Source organism: Thunnus maccoyii, chromosome 14 (assembly GCF_910596095.1).
Source record: "Thunnus maccoyii chromosome 14, fThuMac1.1, whole genome shotgun sequence".
Taxonomy (NCBI): Eukaryota; Metazoa; Chordata; class Actinopteri; order Scombriformes; family Scombridae; genus Thunnus; species Thunnus maccoyii.
In genome coordinates, this window is record NC_056546.1 from 14,895,159 (window position 1) to 14,916,625 (window position 21,467).

The following is a 21,467-nucleotide window of genomic DNA, read 5'->3' on the forward strand; positions in this document are numbered from 1 at the left end:
GTTCTTCTCACTACTGGTATGAACGTAAATATTTCCCTCTGTGATATTCTGCCTTAATAAGGGCTGATTCACAGTCAGGTTTAAAATATGCTGAAATAGTTTTGACTGAGGTGATCCCAGCAATTTCATTATGACGCCACTTCACAGATCAATTGAGACATTATCTATCTGAATCTTATTAACCTAAAGTCACTGTACAAAATACACTGATGGTACAGTTTTTGTAGAACACCAACATTATTTTATAATGAACAGTAAGTAGTTTGAACTTTGAGCCTGAAAGCTTAGCATCATATTTTTGAACTCCTCCATCCATCACCACTGAAATATGGTGATTACAAACTTTGAACCATTTTCTCAGCAGCAGGAAAATATGTAGCCTACTAAATCTTTACCGTCCGTGACCATTGCAGACAAACCTTTATTATTTATGATGATACAAACCCAACTGGACTCACCCGTTAAGACGTACTCAAGCACAAATAACAGACGTCAGTTTGAAGCAATATGTTGGCCTGTACTCCAAACGTGTCAGACCGATAGACAAGGACATGGGTTCCTGCCAATCTGGCCCAGCCCTCTTGGAAAAACATACCGCTGGTGCTCTGGACCTTGGTCTACTTCCCAGTTGCACTGGTCATTCTCAGGAAAGTAGCAGAACATAAATCACCCAATGTGGATAGGTCTTACTGCTAGAATCAGCTCTGAAATTCTGGTATTGCTAATGCAGCTACCCTATTATTCATTTTCCGCCATGATTTGTAGTTGTGGTTCGGGACAACTGAGATGCAGTCTGTGCTTTCCAGTCATACTTTCAATCAGAAGTTGGAGCAGGTTTCTGTAGCCTTCATGGTTTCCAAAGGTGGGAGTCCATCATAGTAATTTAGGATGGGGGCTAGCTGCCAGATGGTTTTGGATATTTTTACAGCAGGATGGATGTTGGGTCCACCAGTTTTCTTCTGTGTCACTACCCCTTGAAACAAATTGCTCAGTGAGCAGGCGGAGTCTGTCTGTGTGAGAGGGCTCTCTACCCTTCATTCTGATGAATAGCTACTAACATGCTGGCAGATGCTGGACAACTTGTCATGCTAAAGGGGACATGATCAGACCACAATAAGTCCTTGTAGCTTTGTAATTATTGTATATTACCAGGGATGTTTACAGAGAGATACGAAATGTCTCATATTTTAGATTGTATGATACAGCAAGTTAAAAAAATATGATGCAGTACTTGTTAAATACTATGTGTCTTGTTGGTTTATGTTAGATCATACATCTTAATCAGGGTGTTTTTAATAAATTATATTTTGAGTAGACTGTAGATCGTAATTCTAGAGTAACTGATCTCACACCATAATCATTCAAGATGAAAACATGCCTTAATGCTGGTCTGGTTAATGGCTCCAACAAATTAGATTCCAATTCACTCGGTGGCCAGTTTATCATGCTGGGTGACAACACATTCTGCATGGCTTAACAGCTGTGCTACATCACTGAACCTTTCTGTCAGGCATGATCGTAACAGAGCTATAGATGCCATGGAATCACTAATATGCAGTGAGAAAAGGGGCCAGCAGTGATCATTTACACTGTAACATAAGGTGGACTATGGTGTCGTGTTGGAGGACAGGCTTCAAGTAGAAATGACACACTGAAACAGCTACCTTCCATGGTTGGCCATGTAGATAACACACAGTATGTGAAGACAAAAATGCATGAGTTTGTTTAGACTGATATATGCACACACTCCCATGCCATGTGGAACTAGTGCCTACTGGTTGCATAACATACATAACACTGGGACAAAATTTACATCAAAATTTACAAAAGCTACAAGCACAAGACTTATGTACCAAAGGTTAGATGATCAAATACTGTAGGCCTACTGTCCCTACATAGTCTTTACATACACCTCTGTGTTTTTATCATTGCATGTTATTATTGTTGCATTATTACCATTTTGATGACTATCTCTGTAGTGATGAAAGTACACATTTGCCTTGAAAAAATATGTGACTAATGATTCAAAATTTCACATACATTCAAAAATCTCTGACCTAATTTTGCTAAGTCCTTAAACGATTATTCCAGATAATTACAACTTGGATCTTATTTTTGTAGTTTAGGCCATCATTTCTGTCAGTTATGATAAAGATTTACTCACCTAAGTAAATGTTGAGATTTGGATAAGCACCTCCACATCGCTACAGTAAAATTTGGCAAGAAACACTAGTGGTCAGACAGTAAGACAGATTGTATTGCCTTGTTATCTAAACCACTTTATCTAGAGGTAAAACTGAAACAGAATGTATCCAAAATATAAGAGTCCTCAATTGCACAGGAAAACTGTGATACCTGAGAGTTTGTTTAAAACCTGTAGGATCGTCTGACTGGTTGTATTTTTTGCCCTGTTTGACTTTTTACCAATGACACTATGATCCCAGATCTTATCAATTTACTTGGTGACCACAGTGTTATTATAACCAATAGGATTTATTACAAAAACTATGAAAATAGGACCCAGGTTATAATAAACAGGAATTATCCTTTAATGTTGCATTGATTTTTGACTATTGAATTATGTTATGTTAAAGGTATCAATATTTATAATTGAGTGCACTTGTTAATAACTTGTTAATATTTTATATGAAATAGATTTTAAAATTGTCTTTTTTTTTCCAAAAAGCAAAACGAGCACTGCTCTGAGGCCCAATGGGCTGAATTTTTCCTTTCACTCTCTTAGGTAATATAGCACTATTAAAATTATTATACCTGGAAATTTCCTGAGGCTCTTAGTGAGCTCTATGAATGTTCTTAAGTGAATTTGACAATTCATGGCATTGAGACAGAAGTGATTTTTTTCAAGGCAACAATGTTGGTGTGCAGATGTTACTAAATTACTAAAAGCTGGTAATATTCACTAATACATTAACATGTCAAGTGTGTAGTGAAATTATTCAAAGTAGGCATGACTGCAGGCACTGTTCCTCTAGAGTGTCGTGGGTCCTGAAACATCATACACACACGAACACTGACACACTCATTCCCAGGTACTCTCAATGCTCCAAAGCTATTGTGGTGGAAGGAGCTGAACTCATCTGTCAATTACGGTAAGCTCCATTGGGCCATTGTCTAAACTGTTTTCTCACTCACTGGTGAATCCAGTGATTTATTGTCAACTGCCTTGACATCAATATACAATTGGGAGACACTAAGCTGTGATGTCTGAACACAAACTATTGTCAGAGTATCAGCATAGCTCACATTAAGTGCCATTTAGATTATTCATTGCATCGGGTTGTGTGAAAGTCTTTCTTTGGATTTGCTGCTTGTAAATAGAAGGCCATTATCACATACACTGGGATTCCAGTGCTTTGGATATGAGCTTCTATTTACCTCAGATTCACTATTCAACCACATGAACGGTGTACAAGCTAAAACATAGACACAATGTCACAAATTTTGTGGGTCAGCTTGTCCTGCCCTGCCTGAAAATCCATAAGGTCAACTGGATATGAGTGTCAGGCCTATTTTTTGAACTGACATGCATTTTATCTCTCTTAAAATATAAAGGGGAGCCTCGGTTACAGGAAGTAGCAGGTCTTTCATGGTTTGCACTGGCATCAACATTCCAGCGCAACCAGAATGAAAAGAGCGAGGTCACTGAAATGCTAGGAAGTCCAAAACAACCTTTTAATCTGTCACTTTGATTTGCTGATTAAGTCACTTTAAACAGACGGAGCAGGTTTCTCTGTCATGATAATATGAGTGGACAAGTTATTTCACCATCATAATTTGATTTGTCGATAGTTTCTGGCATGTTATGTCGCTGCAGTGCAAGATGATTGGATTGACTGAGTCATTTTGGTCAAACACATGAATTTATCCCAGATTGTTGTGATTTAAAAGGCTGTTTGCTTCATCCTGCTCCCTCAGGACAAACATGCATTCAGAACTAAACCTTCAGAATTGGTAGCCATCAAACCATATCATATCTGCTCAGAAAAATGTAATTCTTTGATTACGCATTTGTGTACAGTATTTGTTGAGCGTATGAGCTGAGTGTCTTGTGCTGCTGTAACAATGTGTGCTTCATTTTTTTTTAAAAAAAGCAGGGGAACGTAAGAATGCGATACAGTAAAATTTCATGAAAGAGTCACTGAAAACGAATTATTTTAGTGCACATAAACAGCTCCATTCTCTGCACTGTTTGGTGCCTGAAGAGCTTCAAAAGAAAGATAAAATATGTCTCACCATTTGACTCCATTAGCAAGTGTTAACACATAACCTTTGGCAGCGCTATGCAACTACTGTACACCATTTCAGGCATATTCTGCGGCTATAATTCTGAGCTAAGGATTCGGGCAGTTGGATAACAAAGACAGGGGAAGAGGGCATGATATGGGATGAAGTGAGATGAACATGTTCACATGTCTTGCGGTGGGATTCTTTGTTTGCACACTGTGACCCTGAGATGCAGTGTCTTTGGGCTAGCCAACTGCTTGTTTTCTGCCCTTTGATCCATTGTGTTTCTGGTTTAAATAGATGGTTTATATTTTTTTCTCTTTTGTTAATGTCTACATTCATGCTAAAGAAAATATAAATAAAGTGATTACACTGTTCCATAAGAGTACACCTGCAAATGTGTTGTACTATCGCCTGTGTTATTGTTGTGCTTTATGTAGCAGGTAGTAGATTGTAATAGCTGAGCTGAAAGGATGATATTAAGACAACCTTGGGAGAGAAGCGATATAACACAGCCATGGGCATCTGTCCTTCATGCCATCACTAACCCAGTGTGACATTTTGGCTGAGGAATGACTCAAGCTACAGCACTAACAGCTTATTTGCACTCTTTATACAATACTTGCAGGGATGCAATAACTTTTTTCTTATTGTGCAGTTGTAGAAATTGCTTCCTTGGTCAGCTCGTATTGTGATATGCTGTTAGCCATTACACTATGGCAAGGTAATCCTGACAAATACAATGAACAAATCAAAGATATTAGTGCTGTGATGTGCAGTCGATAATATTTGGTTTCATTAATTCCCATGCCCTAAGATGACATCCAGCCCCTATTAGGTTTGGAATCTCATCCCCTTCTCCTCTATACCTCAGCTGTGGCTCAACCAAGCAGCCAAGCAGATAATACGCTCTGAGCTCTGAAACATGTACCATTATAATTAGCTTTGTCAGGTCCTAGCCCCTACAACCCTCATGCAGATAATATGATAATATGTCTTCATAACCGGCTGACCTTACATGCTCAATATTTCTCCCCTTATGAAGATTACATGTCAATAAAGTAATTGAGTCCCGGGGTGTGTGGCAAGTGAAGATTTAGGTTATTGGACTTTTCGGGGCAGTGATGTACGAGCGTTATTATTCTACCTGTCAGGAGATGTGCAGGGGGCTGAGGACAGTCCGAGAGTGTCAGGGGGAAAGCAGGGGAGAGGAGAGAAGAGGGGCAGGGGAGAGAAAGAGAGAAGGAGACAGAGATAAGAGAAAAGCAAAAGGGAAAGAGAGGGGAGGGCACGGAAAGAAATGAAGTGAGCCAAAGAGAGCGACAGACAAGGGAGAGTGAGTGAGACAGAAAGGGAGAGATGAGGAGGGAGGACAGGGGAGAGCAGAAGAGGCAAGATCATTTCTCACAAGGAGGGACAGATTCACAGTTAATCATTTGCTCATACCTTCATCTCTCTGTCCCCTCCAACACTCTCTGCATATGAACAGGGGATATGTCATATTAATTAAGAGATGTAGAGTTACAGTGGAGCCATCCATCTGAATGGGGCACGGGGAGGCCAGAGGGGCCTGAAATATTCTGCACAATGCAAACCTATCATCACCTCTTCCTCACACCTGATTGGCTATTGCGGGTTCATCGGTTTTCATTCGGACATGACACCACATAATTTGACACAACTTGAGCATCATACTGTATGATGTCACCAAAAATACAGTTTCCAATACTTTAACCTTGTATTTACGTTAACTGTTTAGTTACATGCTGTATTTTGTTACTGTTTAACAATTGCACTGCCATAAGTACATTTTATATATACTTATATGTATATCATTCAATTCAGAGCTATTTTAAATAATTTTACCAATATTTACATTAGACTTTACTAAAATGGAAAAAAATGCTGTATTTATGAATGAATTAATAAATGTAATAGACCATCCAGGTAGAAATAACAGGAATTAATCAATAAATGCACACATACTGTATATGCACACGTACATCCACATATACATTAACCATTTAACATGTACCATATGTTACCTCATTGTTATGACTTCTTAGTGCTGCACCATGAATCAAATTAAAAATAAGAAACCCAAGAAGGGTTAACAACATTAGACATTCACTATACATAGGTTTACCTCTCAAAAGCGTCTGTCCCAAGCTTTCTAGATAAAAACTGTCAATAAAAAAACTTTATTTATAAATAACTATTTTAGCTTACCACATCACTGATCCAGATCACCATTTGGATCAAATATACTTGACATGACTCGAAATAATTCACTGTCCATTTCAGCTCACAGTATCCACAGAAACATTAATTTTCCTAAATCCCCAAATAGCGCCATGTCTCAGTATCACTAAGATAGAATTCTTGATCTCAACAGTGCACATAAATAGTAATCTATACTTTTTTTATGCCACATAGTGACAAATTGTGCTAAATACCATATGTCAAGGTACCGTTTTGTCCATCATAATTTGACTGTCAGTGCTAGAGACAGAGGAAATGGGATGTGAAAATGAGTGTGGTCGATTGAGGTCCAACAATGAAGGTTACACACATTTTCAGCTGTGAGAGAGACAGAAGCAGGGGACACACAAAGACAGGGTGGGAGAGCATTGTTAAAGGATATTTTACCATGTCCTTTCGGATTAGGCCTGGAGATTGATATCTTACAGTCAGATGAAGCTCTGATGTGAGTGATCCAGCCCCTCCATCATTGTGACATGCAGCTCTTGGCTAACGCTCATCTGTGTTGATGGGCACACCCTGCGCCACAAGGGCTCTGGTTAACATACCCACCTTCCTTTCTCTCCGTCTCTTTCCGCCTCACTCTGCCATCTCTGTTCTCTTATTTCTATTGCCCTTCTCCCCTGTTTTCTGTCACCATGTCATGTCCAATCACTGTTTGGCTGGCCAGGCACTCAGTCGGGCAGGCAGGGAGCAGGAGCCCCAGGTAGAGAACTGCCTAACAGGCGTCAGGATGGGCACTGAAATGACTCTAATAATGGGGTCCCTGTGTGGCCCAGACAGGCCAGTCAGTTAGCAAGGCTGGGATGGGGAGTAATAAGTGTTTGATGTTTGCAGGGGAAGGATGTGTGAAGGAGTACAGCCAACCTTGGACACTCCGGTCAGGCAGGTGCAGCCAGCCAGGGTCTGAGGGTGGCAACTGTGGAACAAGACGTCAGATTAGTATTGATGTGTGTCACACTGGAGGTTGCCGAGCTGTTTGTTTAAGAGAGTATGTCGGAGTGGTAGCAATCATGCGGTAATTGATGTCTAGTTCAAGAACAGAAGCTAGAGGACAACCGGATCTGCCTGGTGCTGAGTGGAAGGTTTTATGAAACAACCAATTTTATGGTGTGATGAAAGAAAAAAATGCCCCATAATCTGTGCATATTTATATGCATGTGTAAAACTCCAGCAGCAGTTCCTCTTGTGGCTAAATTTGCTGGCCATCTTTGATTTGATGGAAATTGCCACTGACAGGTAGTGAGGTGCCATTTTGTCCACTGATGCGTGAAGTCCATCATTGTCTGTGTAGTTGAGTTTAGTTACCATGGCACTTAGCGACTGACATTGCTTTAGAGCCAGCAAAACACTGTCATTGTCATGTCATTTATGTTTTGCTAACCAATTTTCGATGTGTTCCTTGCTGAATGTTTCACTGAATGCCTCTAGCTTTTTACAGTAGGCATGTTCAACTAGACAGAGTTTCAGTGCCCTCTAAGTATAAACTATATTTCAACCCCTCAACACATTTAAAGCAGAGCCCTGATATCACAGGGACAGGTTGCCCAGCACCTTCCACTGATAAAGCAGCCTGTTCTCACAACGAAGATGACAGTATAGGTTGAAAATTCAGCGAGCAAAGACAACCTATAGTTACGCCATCTAGTGGCCATAGTAATCATGACCTAGGGAGGGAATGTAGCTCGGATTATGTCGATATAAGGTAACAAATTTTCATAGGTGGCAGTGTGGGTGGATGGCTAGAGAGATAGACGGCAAAAAGTGGACTTAGCTGCAGAGATTGCTGTTTGTTTCCAATTTCCAACTGCTAGTGTCATGTTTCTAACTGCGAGTCAGTTTTTTTTTTAAAAACCGTAACTTCCATTGTCATGGTTTTTACTGTTGCCATGACAACAAAGGTTGTGTAACTTTAAGGACTTAAACCCACACCACGTTTCAAGTGATCATTTTAACCCAAACCGTGATCTTTCCCCAACCCTAACCAAGTGCTTTTTGTGCCTAAACGTACCCAGACCTTAACCACAGCATTGTTACATCATAAAACGTCATTATTTTTTATGATTACTGCCAATAGGAATGGCATATTAGAAAATGCTCCTGTGGGTCGTTCTGGAAACGCTCCTATGAGCCGTTCTGGAGTGCAGGTACAATCAACCTATGTGATCATTTCATTATGAGGATGTGTTGGATAAAGCCACTGCTGTCCTTTCTACTACGGCTATCTAGTAACAAGCTACTTCCCTTTGAACAGTTTTATGTGGTTGTAATTGACCTGACAATGGGGTTCATTATGCAGTCCCTTTCATGCTGTTTTGCCTGATAATTATTATTTAATGTGTTCAGATGGAGAGCATCATTAATTCATCCCTTCCTCCAATGTCAAAGAGATGAACAGTGAAGTTATCACTCTCTGGTGATTAATATTATGCTCTTTTGTTATTGAATCCTGTCCCAGTGATTAAACCTTCATTGAGTGACTCACCAGCCGCTCTTATTAACGGCACCATTACTGAACACAGCCAAAGCTCTAATTGCTATTTTCACTTTTTCTTTCTATTTCGGTCAGAGGTTTGAACCACTTATCTGTGCTTTTCTTTTAATTAGAAATCCTGGGTGTAATGAAGAACACAATCGATCAGTGTCAGTGCATGTGTGGTGATTTGTGATCCACATGTTGACGGAGAAAATGAGCGCTTATGATTACTGGCGTCATTAGTGGTTTCATGTGCCCTTAAGGGTAGACGAACTCTTTCAATAACTCTAGCAGTAAATAACCAGCTTGTCATTACTGTGCTTACAGGAGAGCTTTTGTTACTTCACATGCAAGGTGTGGATTGTCTGTGTGTTGGCTTGATGACAGTGGATGCCTTGAGAAAGACACTCCAAGGGGACTTAGGACTTTATAAACTAGCTGAGTCCCCCGCCTTAAACCACGCTCCTCTTATCTCCAGACTCCAGAGCTACTGTAACCAGTGTTCTCTCCTGACTCTATGTGGAATAAATGTCACTGAAATTAATTTCTCCATTTTTTTTTCATTAGACCCCCCACAACGGTAATCTCTTTCTTCAGTCAAAATTTATGTGCCCCAGAATTCAATTTCCTTCTCATCCTCATAAGTTGGAAGTACAAAGACTAATAGGCATTTATCTGGTTATAACTGTAATTCACCTATCAATGAATAATGCCATCCTCAATATAAAGTGTTTGATTATAGCCATTTAGTGAACTGACAGTGATGGAGTGTCATTTTTCATACATGAACCAATGCTGCTGATGAGCTCAAAACAATGCACTGCATTGCATGTCTGTTTATTAAAGACAGTTTTATTGCATAACTCATTAAAATTCTGTTTATTCTGTCACTAATAACCTTAATTACATGGCTAGCCTTCCCAGTAACAGTAGCCATCAGTTATTGAACCATATAGAAACAGAGTTTGTGTTATTGGTGCACTTTTAGGAGAATCATGTGGCAAAATCAGCCTGGTATTGATCAGGGCTGGTTGAGGCACGACCCAGCAACCTTCCCCTGACAGTCTATCAGCCTGTAGCAATAGCAAATCTTTCAACTCTCCATCTCCCACACACACACACTCTTTTTTTTATCCTTTTTTGGCCCTCTCTGTGTGTGTGTGTGTGTGTGTATGTGTCTGTGTGGGCGGGTGTGTGTGTTTTGTGTTTTTACATCGGAGTCATGTACACACACATTCCTAAATATTTCTCTTTTGGTCTCAGGTTTGGACTCTTCCACCCCAGATAATTGAAAACTCCACACCTAACTATGAAATCAAAACAAAGACACCCAGTAAAAGTTTGGTCTGTGACAATGGAAACAAAAATATGACACATCATAATGATTTAAAGCTCAAGAATGTGTTAGTATACATTGTGTGTTAGTACTGTATATATACTGTGGTCGAGGAACATGATGTTTGAATGGGTGACAGACTAACAGCTGACTGACTGACAGGAAGTGTACAACATGTCAGGCTGCCTGCTGAGAAGTGTTTGGAAAGTCTGACGTCAGAGCCTTGTCAAGTGTCAACAGAGAAGGCAACAGTTATGCTGTCTTTCTCCGGTTTGATGGATGGGCATGACATTATGAAGGCTTATTAAGCCAAGACTGTTGTGTAAATTATGATCAGTTCAGCAATTGATAGTTGTTGCTTTTCCTAATGTTTATATGAAATGGCATCATTTATATGTGTGTATTTTTTAGCTGCAGGATGTTTTACTGTCCTGCGTGCTATGCGCTCTTGGTTAGTTGTTGTACTTCTTCTGTTATAGGCAGTATAATCCCCTCCTTCCTGTCTCTCCTGCCCTCCTTCCATCCCTCCCTCTCTGCCTTCTCCCAAGCGTCTGCCTGGGTGAAAAATGGGGTGCATTTCCCTGATAGCCTGTGTGGATGTGGAGAGTATAAATGGCTAATGAATTACAGATGAACATTGATGCAAATTAATCTTCCTGATGTCCCAGGGTTATATGGCAGCTATTTAAAAGTTTAATCAATATGCTGAAGTTGAGAACATGCAGGCGCTGCAGTTGTTTGGCCGCAGTAAACAGCCAGGAGGGGAACAGAGAAGGCTTGAGCTCAGGGCATGCATCATAATGACAGCTATTTATGTTTAATGGACTAAATATTTTTTATTGGGAGAGGACAAATGTCACTTTAATTCTCAAAGTTATACACAGGAGTTTTGTTTGAGACCCAAGAGACAGATGACACCTCAGCTGTTAAAATAGTTAACTACTAGATAATGTAGAGTAAGCATGGATTTAGTTTCAACATGTAATATTAAGCCTTCACTTTTTTTGTAGAACTGTACATCATAAAAATGATAAGGTGGACCTTGTGTTGGTGTTATCAATATGTTTTACTTAAAGTGATGTTCCCCCTTGCTCTATTTCTCTCACTACTACTCTCGCCCCTGTATTGAAATTGCACTGCCACCTTCTTAGGTGGAATATAATTCTACCAAAACACCAGGTCTAATTTTTAATGTAATAAAGACATCTAGTGATGGAGATCATGTTATATGATCAAAAGCTCCAGAACAGCTACTAAGTGGACTTTGTATTTTACTATCAAGTTTTGTTCACACAGAGCGGAGTGCGATTTTCTGAACTTGGTACATGCAAATTACACTAAAATACACACAAAAAAAATACACAATAGGTGTCTATTTTTGACTTACCATAAAAGTGCATATTCAACTGGAAAATGCATTTCCTGCAGAAAATGCGTGTGAATGCTGACAGCTGAAATAAATTGCAAAGCATTGCTGAAAATGCAGAGATCTGGAGCAATTTTTTAAAATCTTGTAGCGCCACCTATATGTGAAATTATATCAAATACTATAGACTTGTTCAGCATTCCCATCTGTACAACTTTGCCGAATTTGGTTACCATGGAATATTACATTAAAGAGATATGGTAGTTAATAAGTAGTATGGTGGTGTTTCACTAATGGCCACAAGGTGGGGCTGTTTGTTTCATGCTTCAGTATGTTGTGCATATTCTCATCAAGAACTTGTGTACCGAGTTTAATTTTATTAAAGACAACAGAGTTGTGGAAATATCCTGTCATAATATTACAGTAGCGCCCCTTGTGGGTAGTTTGTATCAAACGTTACACACTTGTGCAGTGTGGCTGTGTGTACAACATTCCCAAATTTGGTTGCAATCCAAATAAGCAAATTAGCAGAGTTATGGCCCGTTAAGTGCATCAGGCCACGCCTTCAAAATTTTGGTAACCAATTAGAGACAAACAGAAGCAACAAATGTGTTTACCCAAAAATCCAAAACGGTGGGAACATTTTCCAGACGCAAATCAGCATCAATGCCTCACAGTTCATGAGTTATTAGCCAAAACATAAAAACGTAGTAACTGACCACATGGTGCCGCTTTAGGTACCATCTTTTAATATGTTAAGTATTTCCATGTGGGACACCTGTCCATGAAGTATGAATACTTCAGCACCTTTAGTTTTTGAGATATCAGCTTTCAAACATTCCTCCCACAAACTTTCCATTATACATTTTAATATTTAAAAAAATTATATAAAATCACTGGTATATGCTAAAAAAAGAAAATTCATAGCATAAACGTCTTTAAAGAACTTAACATTTCAATATTTGAATGGTTTCTGTAGCTAAAAGTATGCAGAAGTCGCTAGCGACTGAAAAACGCACGGAAGAATAATAAATAAAGCTTTGAAGAATGAACAACCTGTTGTTATCATTAGCAATGCTGTAAAGACAGTGAAGAAACTGCACAATATAGCTGACCCCTAAAATGGAAAAGTATAGTAAACTGTCAACATTGTTTTTACAAAGCCGACATTTGAAATGCTTTCCCTGCTGGGGAACAAAGTAAGTGCAGCCTGTTTTTACAGTGTATGTTGTGTTCTGTTTCTCTGTGGTGCATTTTACTGTTAAGAAGTAGCTGGATGGAAGTTGGAAATATACTTCTGGAGTAAATACTGTATGTCCTGCATGAACATAGCATTCTGTTCCTGCTGGCATCTATATTGGCCAAATTGAAGCCAGCTTCAGTCACCTAATTGATCTCATTTGATTGGCCCCACCGTCTTGACTCTGTGAAATCAAACAAAGGGTTAAAGCATATTTCCATATTCAATAGACAGTTAACTTGGATATACTAGTTGCTTGGTACCATCACTGTTTATCTCTTTTCATCATTGGAAATATTTAACAGGCACTTGTAAGGAAAAATATACAAATTTGCAAACACACACATATTCACACGCATACACAACATACCAATACTAAGTGAACATTTTCATTTCTCTATATGGCAATGTGCTGTGGTTACCAGCCAGCTTCTCAGTAGGCTGAATCACTGTCCACTGACTGTTGGTTTATGGGACGTAGGGGGGTTATCTATCTGCGGGCCTCCCTATAGAGAGGGGGTGGCGACTCCATCTCATGACGTTGGGCTGAACTGATAAAAGGACAGCCGGAGATGGATCGTGTCCACAATAATAGCCATGGCTCACAGCAGCCTACACCCCAAGCTCATAAGTCACTCTCGCACCAACTCTTGTGGATGCCTGCCCCCAGTTCTATCTGACCCCATCCCCCACCTGCCCGGCAGTGTTATTTCAGCCCTTGGAGATAATACAGAAAGTGTAATTGCCTTGTTAATTGGCTTTTTTCCCGTTGCATTTTTTCCCTGATGCATGGCAGCACTGATGGAATTGTTGGCTAAGTGGCCAAACTAGAGGGTGGGACGGAAAAGGAGAGGAGGGAAAAAAATTGCAGCAAACAAGAGGAATCAAAGAGCAAAAGAAAGGAATCGAAGAAAGCAAATAAGAGAGTACAGACTGTAGAGGAGGAGGGAGACAGAATGGAAGCAGCTGAGACAAGAGGAGAGGATGGACGTGAAAAGGAGACAGGGCGAGAAACTAGGAGTGGAGGGAGTGGATTCATGCCGAGAATAGATAACCTTGATGTTAAAAGCTACATCCGTCGGATGTGTCTTTCTGTGACATATTGATGGCCCTTGAAAAGAGTCAAGCTGATTGTATGCAGGGAACAATCATTAAACCCACTCCATCTCCCTCCTCTCTCTGTTTCTCTCTCTCTTTCTCTCTTGTGTAAGTGTTTGTGCGTATGCATGCTCCAATGTATGTGTGATGATTAAATGCAGCGATTTGAAGCAAGGAATGTTAGATATTATGAATTTGGAAACCCTAAACTTAAATGAAAAGAAGCTCTAGTCGTAGTGTTTGAGATGATTTTTTTTTAAATTTGGGAAAAAATCTAAAACAAACTAAGTAATGTCAATTTAAGAGGCGCGGTGCATGTATGTAAAGATTGACTGGAACTCCATAATATCACTTGGCAACTCAGAGGAAGTAGCAAACTTAAAGTAATGTTACCAACACACCACTCAGTGACAGAACAGGCCACCCCAGAAAGCATTATTATTATTTTTTTAGATTCTGCACTTGCACATTCAGGAAACTGTATTTTGATTTCTTCTCTTGTCAGTTGATAACATGTCTTCAACTGGCAAGGAGAAACCTATGAGAAATACCTGGATCTCTACAACCCACTGTCCTGGCATTATCAAGATATTACAAGCTATATGAAAAAAAAAAAAGACAGAGAACCCAAAGTTATATTTTTGCCTTATTTGATCAATTACTGACTGTTAATCCCCCAGGCTAATGCAATGCATTGGCTACACTCTCTTGGGTAATGTCCCTTGAGCATTACAAATCTACTCACAACACATGACACGAATGGAAGCAGAAGAGGAAATACTTTTTTTTGAGATTCGTGTATAATGTGTCCTTGTGTAAAATTGAGGCTTGTCTGTGTGTGTGTGAGGCAAATACTATTTAGTGGACACATTTAAGAGCTATAAATGTGCTTAGATACCCAGGGCATAAATTGAAATGTCCTGGGTAAGGAGTATGTCCACCAGAGCCAAGAGCATGAGCAGGACTGCTGCAGCTAGATACCCTAAAATCTCACTACGCACTGAGTGACTGACACTGTATTGATTACAGTGCTTGTAAACCCCTTTTTATATATAATGGTCATGCTGTACAACAAGGCAATAAAATATCACTGATTGCACCTATAACAGAACTCCAGTAAAGAGGAGGTTTTTGTCTGCAGGGATTGGTTTAGTGGCCCTTGTAATGTATAGAACTTATACATACCCTCCCTGTAGCTCCTGATTATACTGTATGTTGAAAATGGATAGATTCATGCGAAAAATAAGAAAAAAAAACTTTTTAACTGTGTGCTTTGCTTTGATATTGGAGTGCTGTATGTAGGAGGCTTTGTACAGCTAGCTTACTCACACTGTGGCAGAATGGCGCGTCAAGCCCCCGTTGAGAGGACACATGCTTTGGGTAATCAGCTCTGAAAAGACCAGACTGTGTGACGATGAAGCTACTCTGCTGCATTCACCAAGAGGACGATACAAGATACCGACTTTACAGCCTTCTAATAAAGACAAGAGGGTTAGCTACTCCCCTTAAAAACAACAAGGTGCTGCGTGACATATGCAGAACAAAGGCCTGATTGTTCCTCCACCAGGGCATGATGGAAACATTAGCCTCCACATCACTTTGTTAATCTGTCACTTTAATGGCTGCTCCCACTGTTCTCACTGTGTGCTGTGTTTGTGTGCTTGAGATAAAAGTGTGTGTTAGTTTGTAATAATGTGTTGAGGGTGGGTGTTGATTCAAGTTTGCTCATCCGTGGCTTAGGATACACGGAGGATATAGACTACTGGGTCTTGGTGCTCTACCACTTGTTATTAAGTATCAGTTCATCAGGCAGAACCTCACAGGCGTGAGCATGGCCTCAGAGGCCATTATGTAAGAGTAAGTTTGGCTCAGTTATTCCTTTTTCTGTCTCCCACCACCCCGTCTTACTCCTGGTTTCTCTCATAATAAGAGCAAGCTCTCGCTGTGCAGGGAAAGCAGTGAACTGAAATGTGTTTATGCACAATACAAGCTGCTTAATGTAATGCTGAAATGTAGCTAGACCTTGAGCCCAGTTGCACCAAAAATTAAGAGACACATTTACGCTCTCTTTCACCCACTGGGAACCAGACCTCATCCCTGTTCTTTGTTCTGTTCTTTTCCTTAATTTACTCTTCCTCTGCTCCTTTGATCACAGATATAGCTTTTTTAAGCACTGTAGGAGAGTTAGTGGTCATACATTGTCCAGAGCTTTCTGATTGGTGCTGGAGAATCACAGAATGTGTTCCCTCCAATCCTTCTCAGTCCCCACAGGCTAGTGACGAGCTCAGCAGAGTGTGAAGGCTTGAGGGGCCTTTAGCTTTAGTTCCTTCATCTGTGAAGGTTATCTCTGAAAGGCTTTGGTTGCAACCTACAAATATATCCCCTCTAGGTAATGTCTTATAGGAGCCTCGGTTCTGGTACCTCAGTGGGTAATCTCTTTAAGGGCCCCACTCCTGGAGAGAGTTGAGTTTCTCGCCGGGTAAGCTGTGAATATGTGAAAGGCCCCGGCGCCCATGTGATCAGAGCACTGTGAGACACCCCGAGTCCTGTGGTGTCAAGCCCAGTCTCCAGCCGTGGCACCTATATCCCCAGGCAAATCACGGCAGCTGGAATTCCCCCCCTCGCCCCAACCTCCTCATTGTCAGAGAAGCGCACACACACACACACACACACACACACACACACACACACATGCACAGACAAACACACACGTGTATGTACCCCTCACACACCAGGGGAGCAGGCAGGCATGGAGCCGGTCCCGGATTTTATCGGAGGTGACAGCTCCTCACACTTCAGTGTTTGGATCACCTCAAGTAGCTGGGCTATGAGGGGAAATGAGCACTGCTCCACTACAAAGTCCAGATTTAGATTGACTGAGCTTGTCCTCGGGCCTGTGGGCTGCTGCTGCTGCTGCTGCTGTTGCTGCTGCTGTACTGCTCCTCCGCCTGACAGAACACCCACTACTGCTGCGAGGGACTGGTGTGTGTTTGTGTATGTGTACGTCGGTGTACTGTATATGTGTGCGTGTGTGTGTGTGTGTGTGTGTGTGACTTGGTAGAGCCTACTTTGAAGAGTCAGAGAGAGTGGGGGAAAGAGAGCGATGTGTCAGGTTTGGTTAGAATTGAGGGTGGCATCAGAATATGCTTGGCACTAATATGGCACCAGTATCTCTGTCCCCGTCTCTGCTTTCTGTCACTTAGTTGCCATTCTCTCCCCGCCCTTGACAATGTCTCTTTGGATTATGTGATTGGACTTAGCGCTTGGAGCACCCCTCATCCCTTTGCGACACCGCCTCTCCCATAAGTCTCTCGTCTCCTGCCCTGTCTCTGGCCTGCCCCCCCCCCCCCTCCTATAATACACTTGATGTCTATTTAAAAAAGCCTGGCGAAAGCTGTATCTGTTCTCCTGTCAGAGGATCATTGACAGCACTAATGCCACTTGTCCTTGCCTCATTTGGCGAGAGGTGACACCTAGCCGCAGCCCACCCCATTCATCAAGTGGCAGTGGGAGTGCTGTGACATCAGAGTCAACGCAGACCAGTCACATTGCTCCCGGCAGCCCTCTCCTTGGACGGCAACACCTCTTGTTACAAGAAGAAAGCTCTGCTGGCCATCTTGTTTTCATCCTGTGAAGTGCACAGAGGGCATGTGGCTACAATTTTAGGATTCTGGTTGAATGATTTTTTGTACGTGGACATTATCCATGCTGAACGTAGTTCCTACTGTTAAATAGATATAAAACATAAATTAGCCTCTGTAATAGAATAACTGCAAATATTTTCCTTTGTTGTGATGACCTGTTTAACTGACTTCCATTTGACTTTCTTGGCTAGTATGCCTTGTTTCAACAGTTTAATCTCAATTGAAATTGAGAGAAGAACTATTTTGTTTTTACTTTGAACCTTAAGATTGAGTGGGAATAATAAGAGGGCTCATGTTGTTGTTACTCAGTGGAAAACAAAGTCACATCCAAAGCTACAGGCTGCTGTTGATCAGACATTTTCAGGAAGCAAATCAAATGAAACATAAATGTCTTCATTTAGGGCAACTTTTTAAGCAGAACTGTTACCATGATGGTATCATGGTAAATGTTGCAAAAGTGGTCTTCAGCAGCTTTATTAGCCTATTACATGCATATAAGCTAAATACACAGGTACGTGCCACACCCCTGCCTTTGCTCACTGTGATGGTTCAGTGTGTGTGTGTGTGTGTGTGTGTGTGTGTGTGTGTGTGTGTGTGTGTGTGTGTGTGTGTGTGTGCGTGCGCGTTTGTGTATGTGAGTGGCTGTGAGCTTGTTGCTATCAGGACTTTGCCTGAGGTTGTCATTCTACATTTGCATCAGTTTGCAGTCCTCTTCTGTAGTCTTACTTAAGATGTGGTCATTATTTAAGATCCAGTTCTTATTTTTATAATTGGGGCACATTACAATAATAAACTATATAGATACATCCAAATAAGCTTTTATGGCTAATTGTGCTATGAGAAAGTAAACTTGACTTACTAGTCCAGTCAAAATGATGCTACCTCCATCTCCAAGGTTTACAGAGGAAGGGCCTCTGCAATATTTACAAGCTCTTATTTTTTTGCATTCTCCATGCAGTGCTGTTAAGTTTGTTTACATTGGTAGTTGGTCACATTTATATGATATCAAATATCATACAAACGATATCAAAACTTTGGGGTGTTTCTACTTTGTTTTGAGTCAAGGGCACTGAAATATTCCAAGAGATACTGTACATACTGTTTAGTGATGTACATGGTTATATATCTATTGAGCAGAGAAGGGAAATCAAGTCACAAGTGGTAACTGTATGTTGATGCTACGTGTACATGAATGAAGCCAGGTGTCAACAGGGTCAAACAGTCTGGAGGCTGAATAGTACAAAAGAAGGTGAATATGATCAAATGGATAACTGTTACTTTCTTGTAGTCACACAACTTTCATTTCAGTCTTTAATTTTAAAAATGTCTTTTGAAAACTACAAGCATGACCCACACCTCACCAAACTTTCTCCTATTCTGTTTTTAGGCGTATTCGCCAAATGTCGCTACGTCTACTATGGCAAGCATTCGGAAGGCAACAGATTCATCCGAAACGACCAGCTCTGATGGACAGCTGGTCAGACAAAAAGAGGGACATGAATGACAATGGATGGTAACAGACGGAAAGGAATAAATCAATCCATTATTTATTAAGACCGCTGGTGATATTTCAGTTCAATTCAAATATTTAAACTTTATCAAAAGATGTTATGGTTATGTAAGGGGAATGTTGTATGTTTTTTTCTAAAGATCATATTCTAGCACTGTAGTAACTGCCTCCTCTGCTGAGTTGGGTCTGCTTCTGTCTCCCTGCTTCAAGCTCAGAGTCAGAGATGACACTCCCACTGACATGATTGCCTCTAAGCATCAGCAACCCCACAACTCCAGACACACACACACAACACACACACACACACACACACACACACACACAGACAAGGACAGTCTCTTTCTCTCTCTCTATCTCTGTGTGTCTTACCCACAGTCAGTGACAAACAGATCCAGCCAATTGCGTGCTCTTTTTTGACAGCCATGATGGATCACCCGTCCACTACTGCCACTAATCAAGGGTGAAAAGGGTTACGGTCACACACCTGGGGCCTGACATGGGCTCATCTCTCTCATTCCCTCTCTCTCTTTCACTCACATACACATAGACACAACCACAGTTTAAAACATTAAGACATTGTGGGAGCGCCCCGGTAGCTTGAATGGTTACTGCACATGCCACTTAACCACAATGTCCCTGTTCACTTCCAGCCAGGGACCCTTGTTGTATGTCATATCCATCTTTCTCTCCCCTTGTTTCCTGTCTGCCTCTTCGCTGCCCACCAATAAACACAAAAATACCAAAAATCTTAAAAAAAACAAAAACATTAAAAAATTGCAAAGACTTTGGCACAAGATTTATACAACCTGCTTAAACATTCCTATGATGTTCAGTCCAAACTTGAGGCATCATCAGTATGTCTTGTGTAGTTTTTTGGATAGATGAATGCTTTTCTTTCTGTTGTTTAAATGAATTTTATTGAAGTTACTTTATCTCTTGAGTCTCTTAGTAGAGGAAAAGAAATGTATGTATGTACTGTATGTCTGATTCACTTGGGATTCTGTTGCTGTATGTTTTAGCATATCTGATGTAATATTAATTCAGAGAAAGTTATTTCTTGAGGCGATGTATTCAAATGCAGCTTTAAAATCAAAATCATTCCAATACCAGCTTAAATGAAGAACAGAGTTGTAACCAAGTATGCATTCCAGGTATATCGTTTTCTATTATGATGCCATTTTTTAATGTTATTTTGCTAATCACTCTGCATCTTCAACCAGTGAACCACTTCATACTGAAATATTCCCTTGATTATTTACATTGCACTGTGATGCGTTGCAAACTAACGATAAGACATAATCATCAGATATATAATTTTGACTTAATTACAATTACCAAAAAAATGTTAAAATGCATAGTTTTAAAGTGTTGTTTACATTTTATAATACTTTTCTAATCATCATGTTTTTACTGTATACTCTTAATGCATAGAGTTCCCCAGGCAGCCTTTCAATCTTAAATTCTGAGATGAATTGATCATGTGATATAACTGATCTGATGTAAACTGTGTATTGCTGGTTGTCTCCAATGATTAAAAAAGTTTAAGTCACATGTTTCTCTTGTCAAATTGTTACAGAGCTTAATGTACTCCGGTGCTTTCACATGAACTCATGAATACACTGTTTGCTAATGATCAAATGTCCATCATGTTAATGACCTTTAGAGTCAGTCAACATTTTAATAGCCCTGTGTTACTCATCATTACAACCACAAAAGTGGATGAGAAAAATATCCCTGACTGCAAAATCTCATGTCAAGTCATGAGATTACATTACCTACTTGTTTAGAAGTGATGTAGCTGATGAGATAGAGAGGAGCAGCTTGCTGTAGTTGGGATTTGAAGGAAACCATGTGGCGCTTCAGTCCAGTGCATCAGTCATCCACAGACAGATGAAGGAAAGGTCAGAGATAGCCTCATGCAATGTTTGTTCACTATGTCTGTATCTGTTTATTTCTTATTTCTACCAGCTTAAATATTTGTGTTACAACACTGTGTGTCTGCACGCTCATGTGAGAGTATGCGTGCCTCCTTGCATGTGCTTATAAACCACTTCCTACAGGACTGTGTGACCATATTCCAGCTGACATGCCGTTCAGGAGCCTGGTCACTAGTGCCGGCGTTTCAAAATGACAAGGTTTATTTGTCTGTGTTTTGATATGCTCAGAGGAAACTGGGGCTGACAGCCTGAGGAGGCAGGAAGAGGGGAGCCACAACAACTTCCCCCCCGCACGACACAAAATGTCATCCTTCCCCTGGCTGCGGCACGCCCAGCCATCCTGCTGAAAAGAG

The 21,467-nt window shown here is 40.5% G+C and overlaps 1 protein-coding gene across 5 annotated transcripts in view; it reads left to right on the forward strand.

The window, feature by feature from the left end:
- The window catches only part of lrmda (leucine rich melanocyte differentiation associated), a 269,087-nt gene extending 248,359 nt beyond the window's left edge, over positions 1–20,728 (forward strand). For 4 of the 5 annotated variants that reach the window (XM_042433267.1, XM_042433268.1, XM_042433269.1 and 1 more), the window contains one exon: positions 19,055–20,728. In XM_042433267.1, coding sequence (XP_042289201.1) covers positions 19,055–19,134 — 80 coding nt within the window. In that variant the 3' untranslated portion in view covers positions 19,135–20,728. The remainder of the gene's footprint in view (positions 1–19,054) is intronic. The other variant, XR_006099911.1, reaches the window with a different exon arrangement.
- Positions 20,729–21,467: the final 739 nt, after the last annotated feature.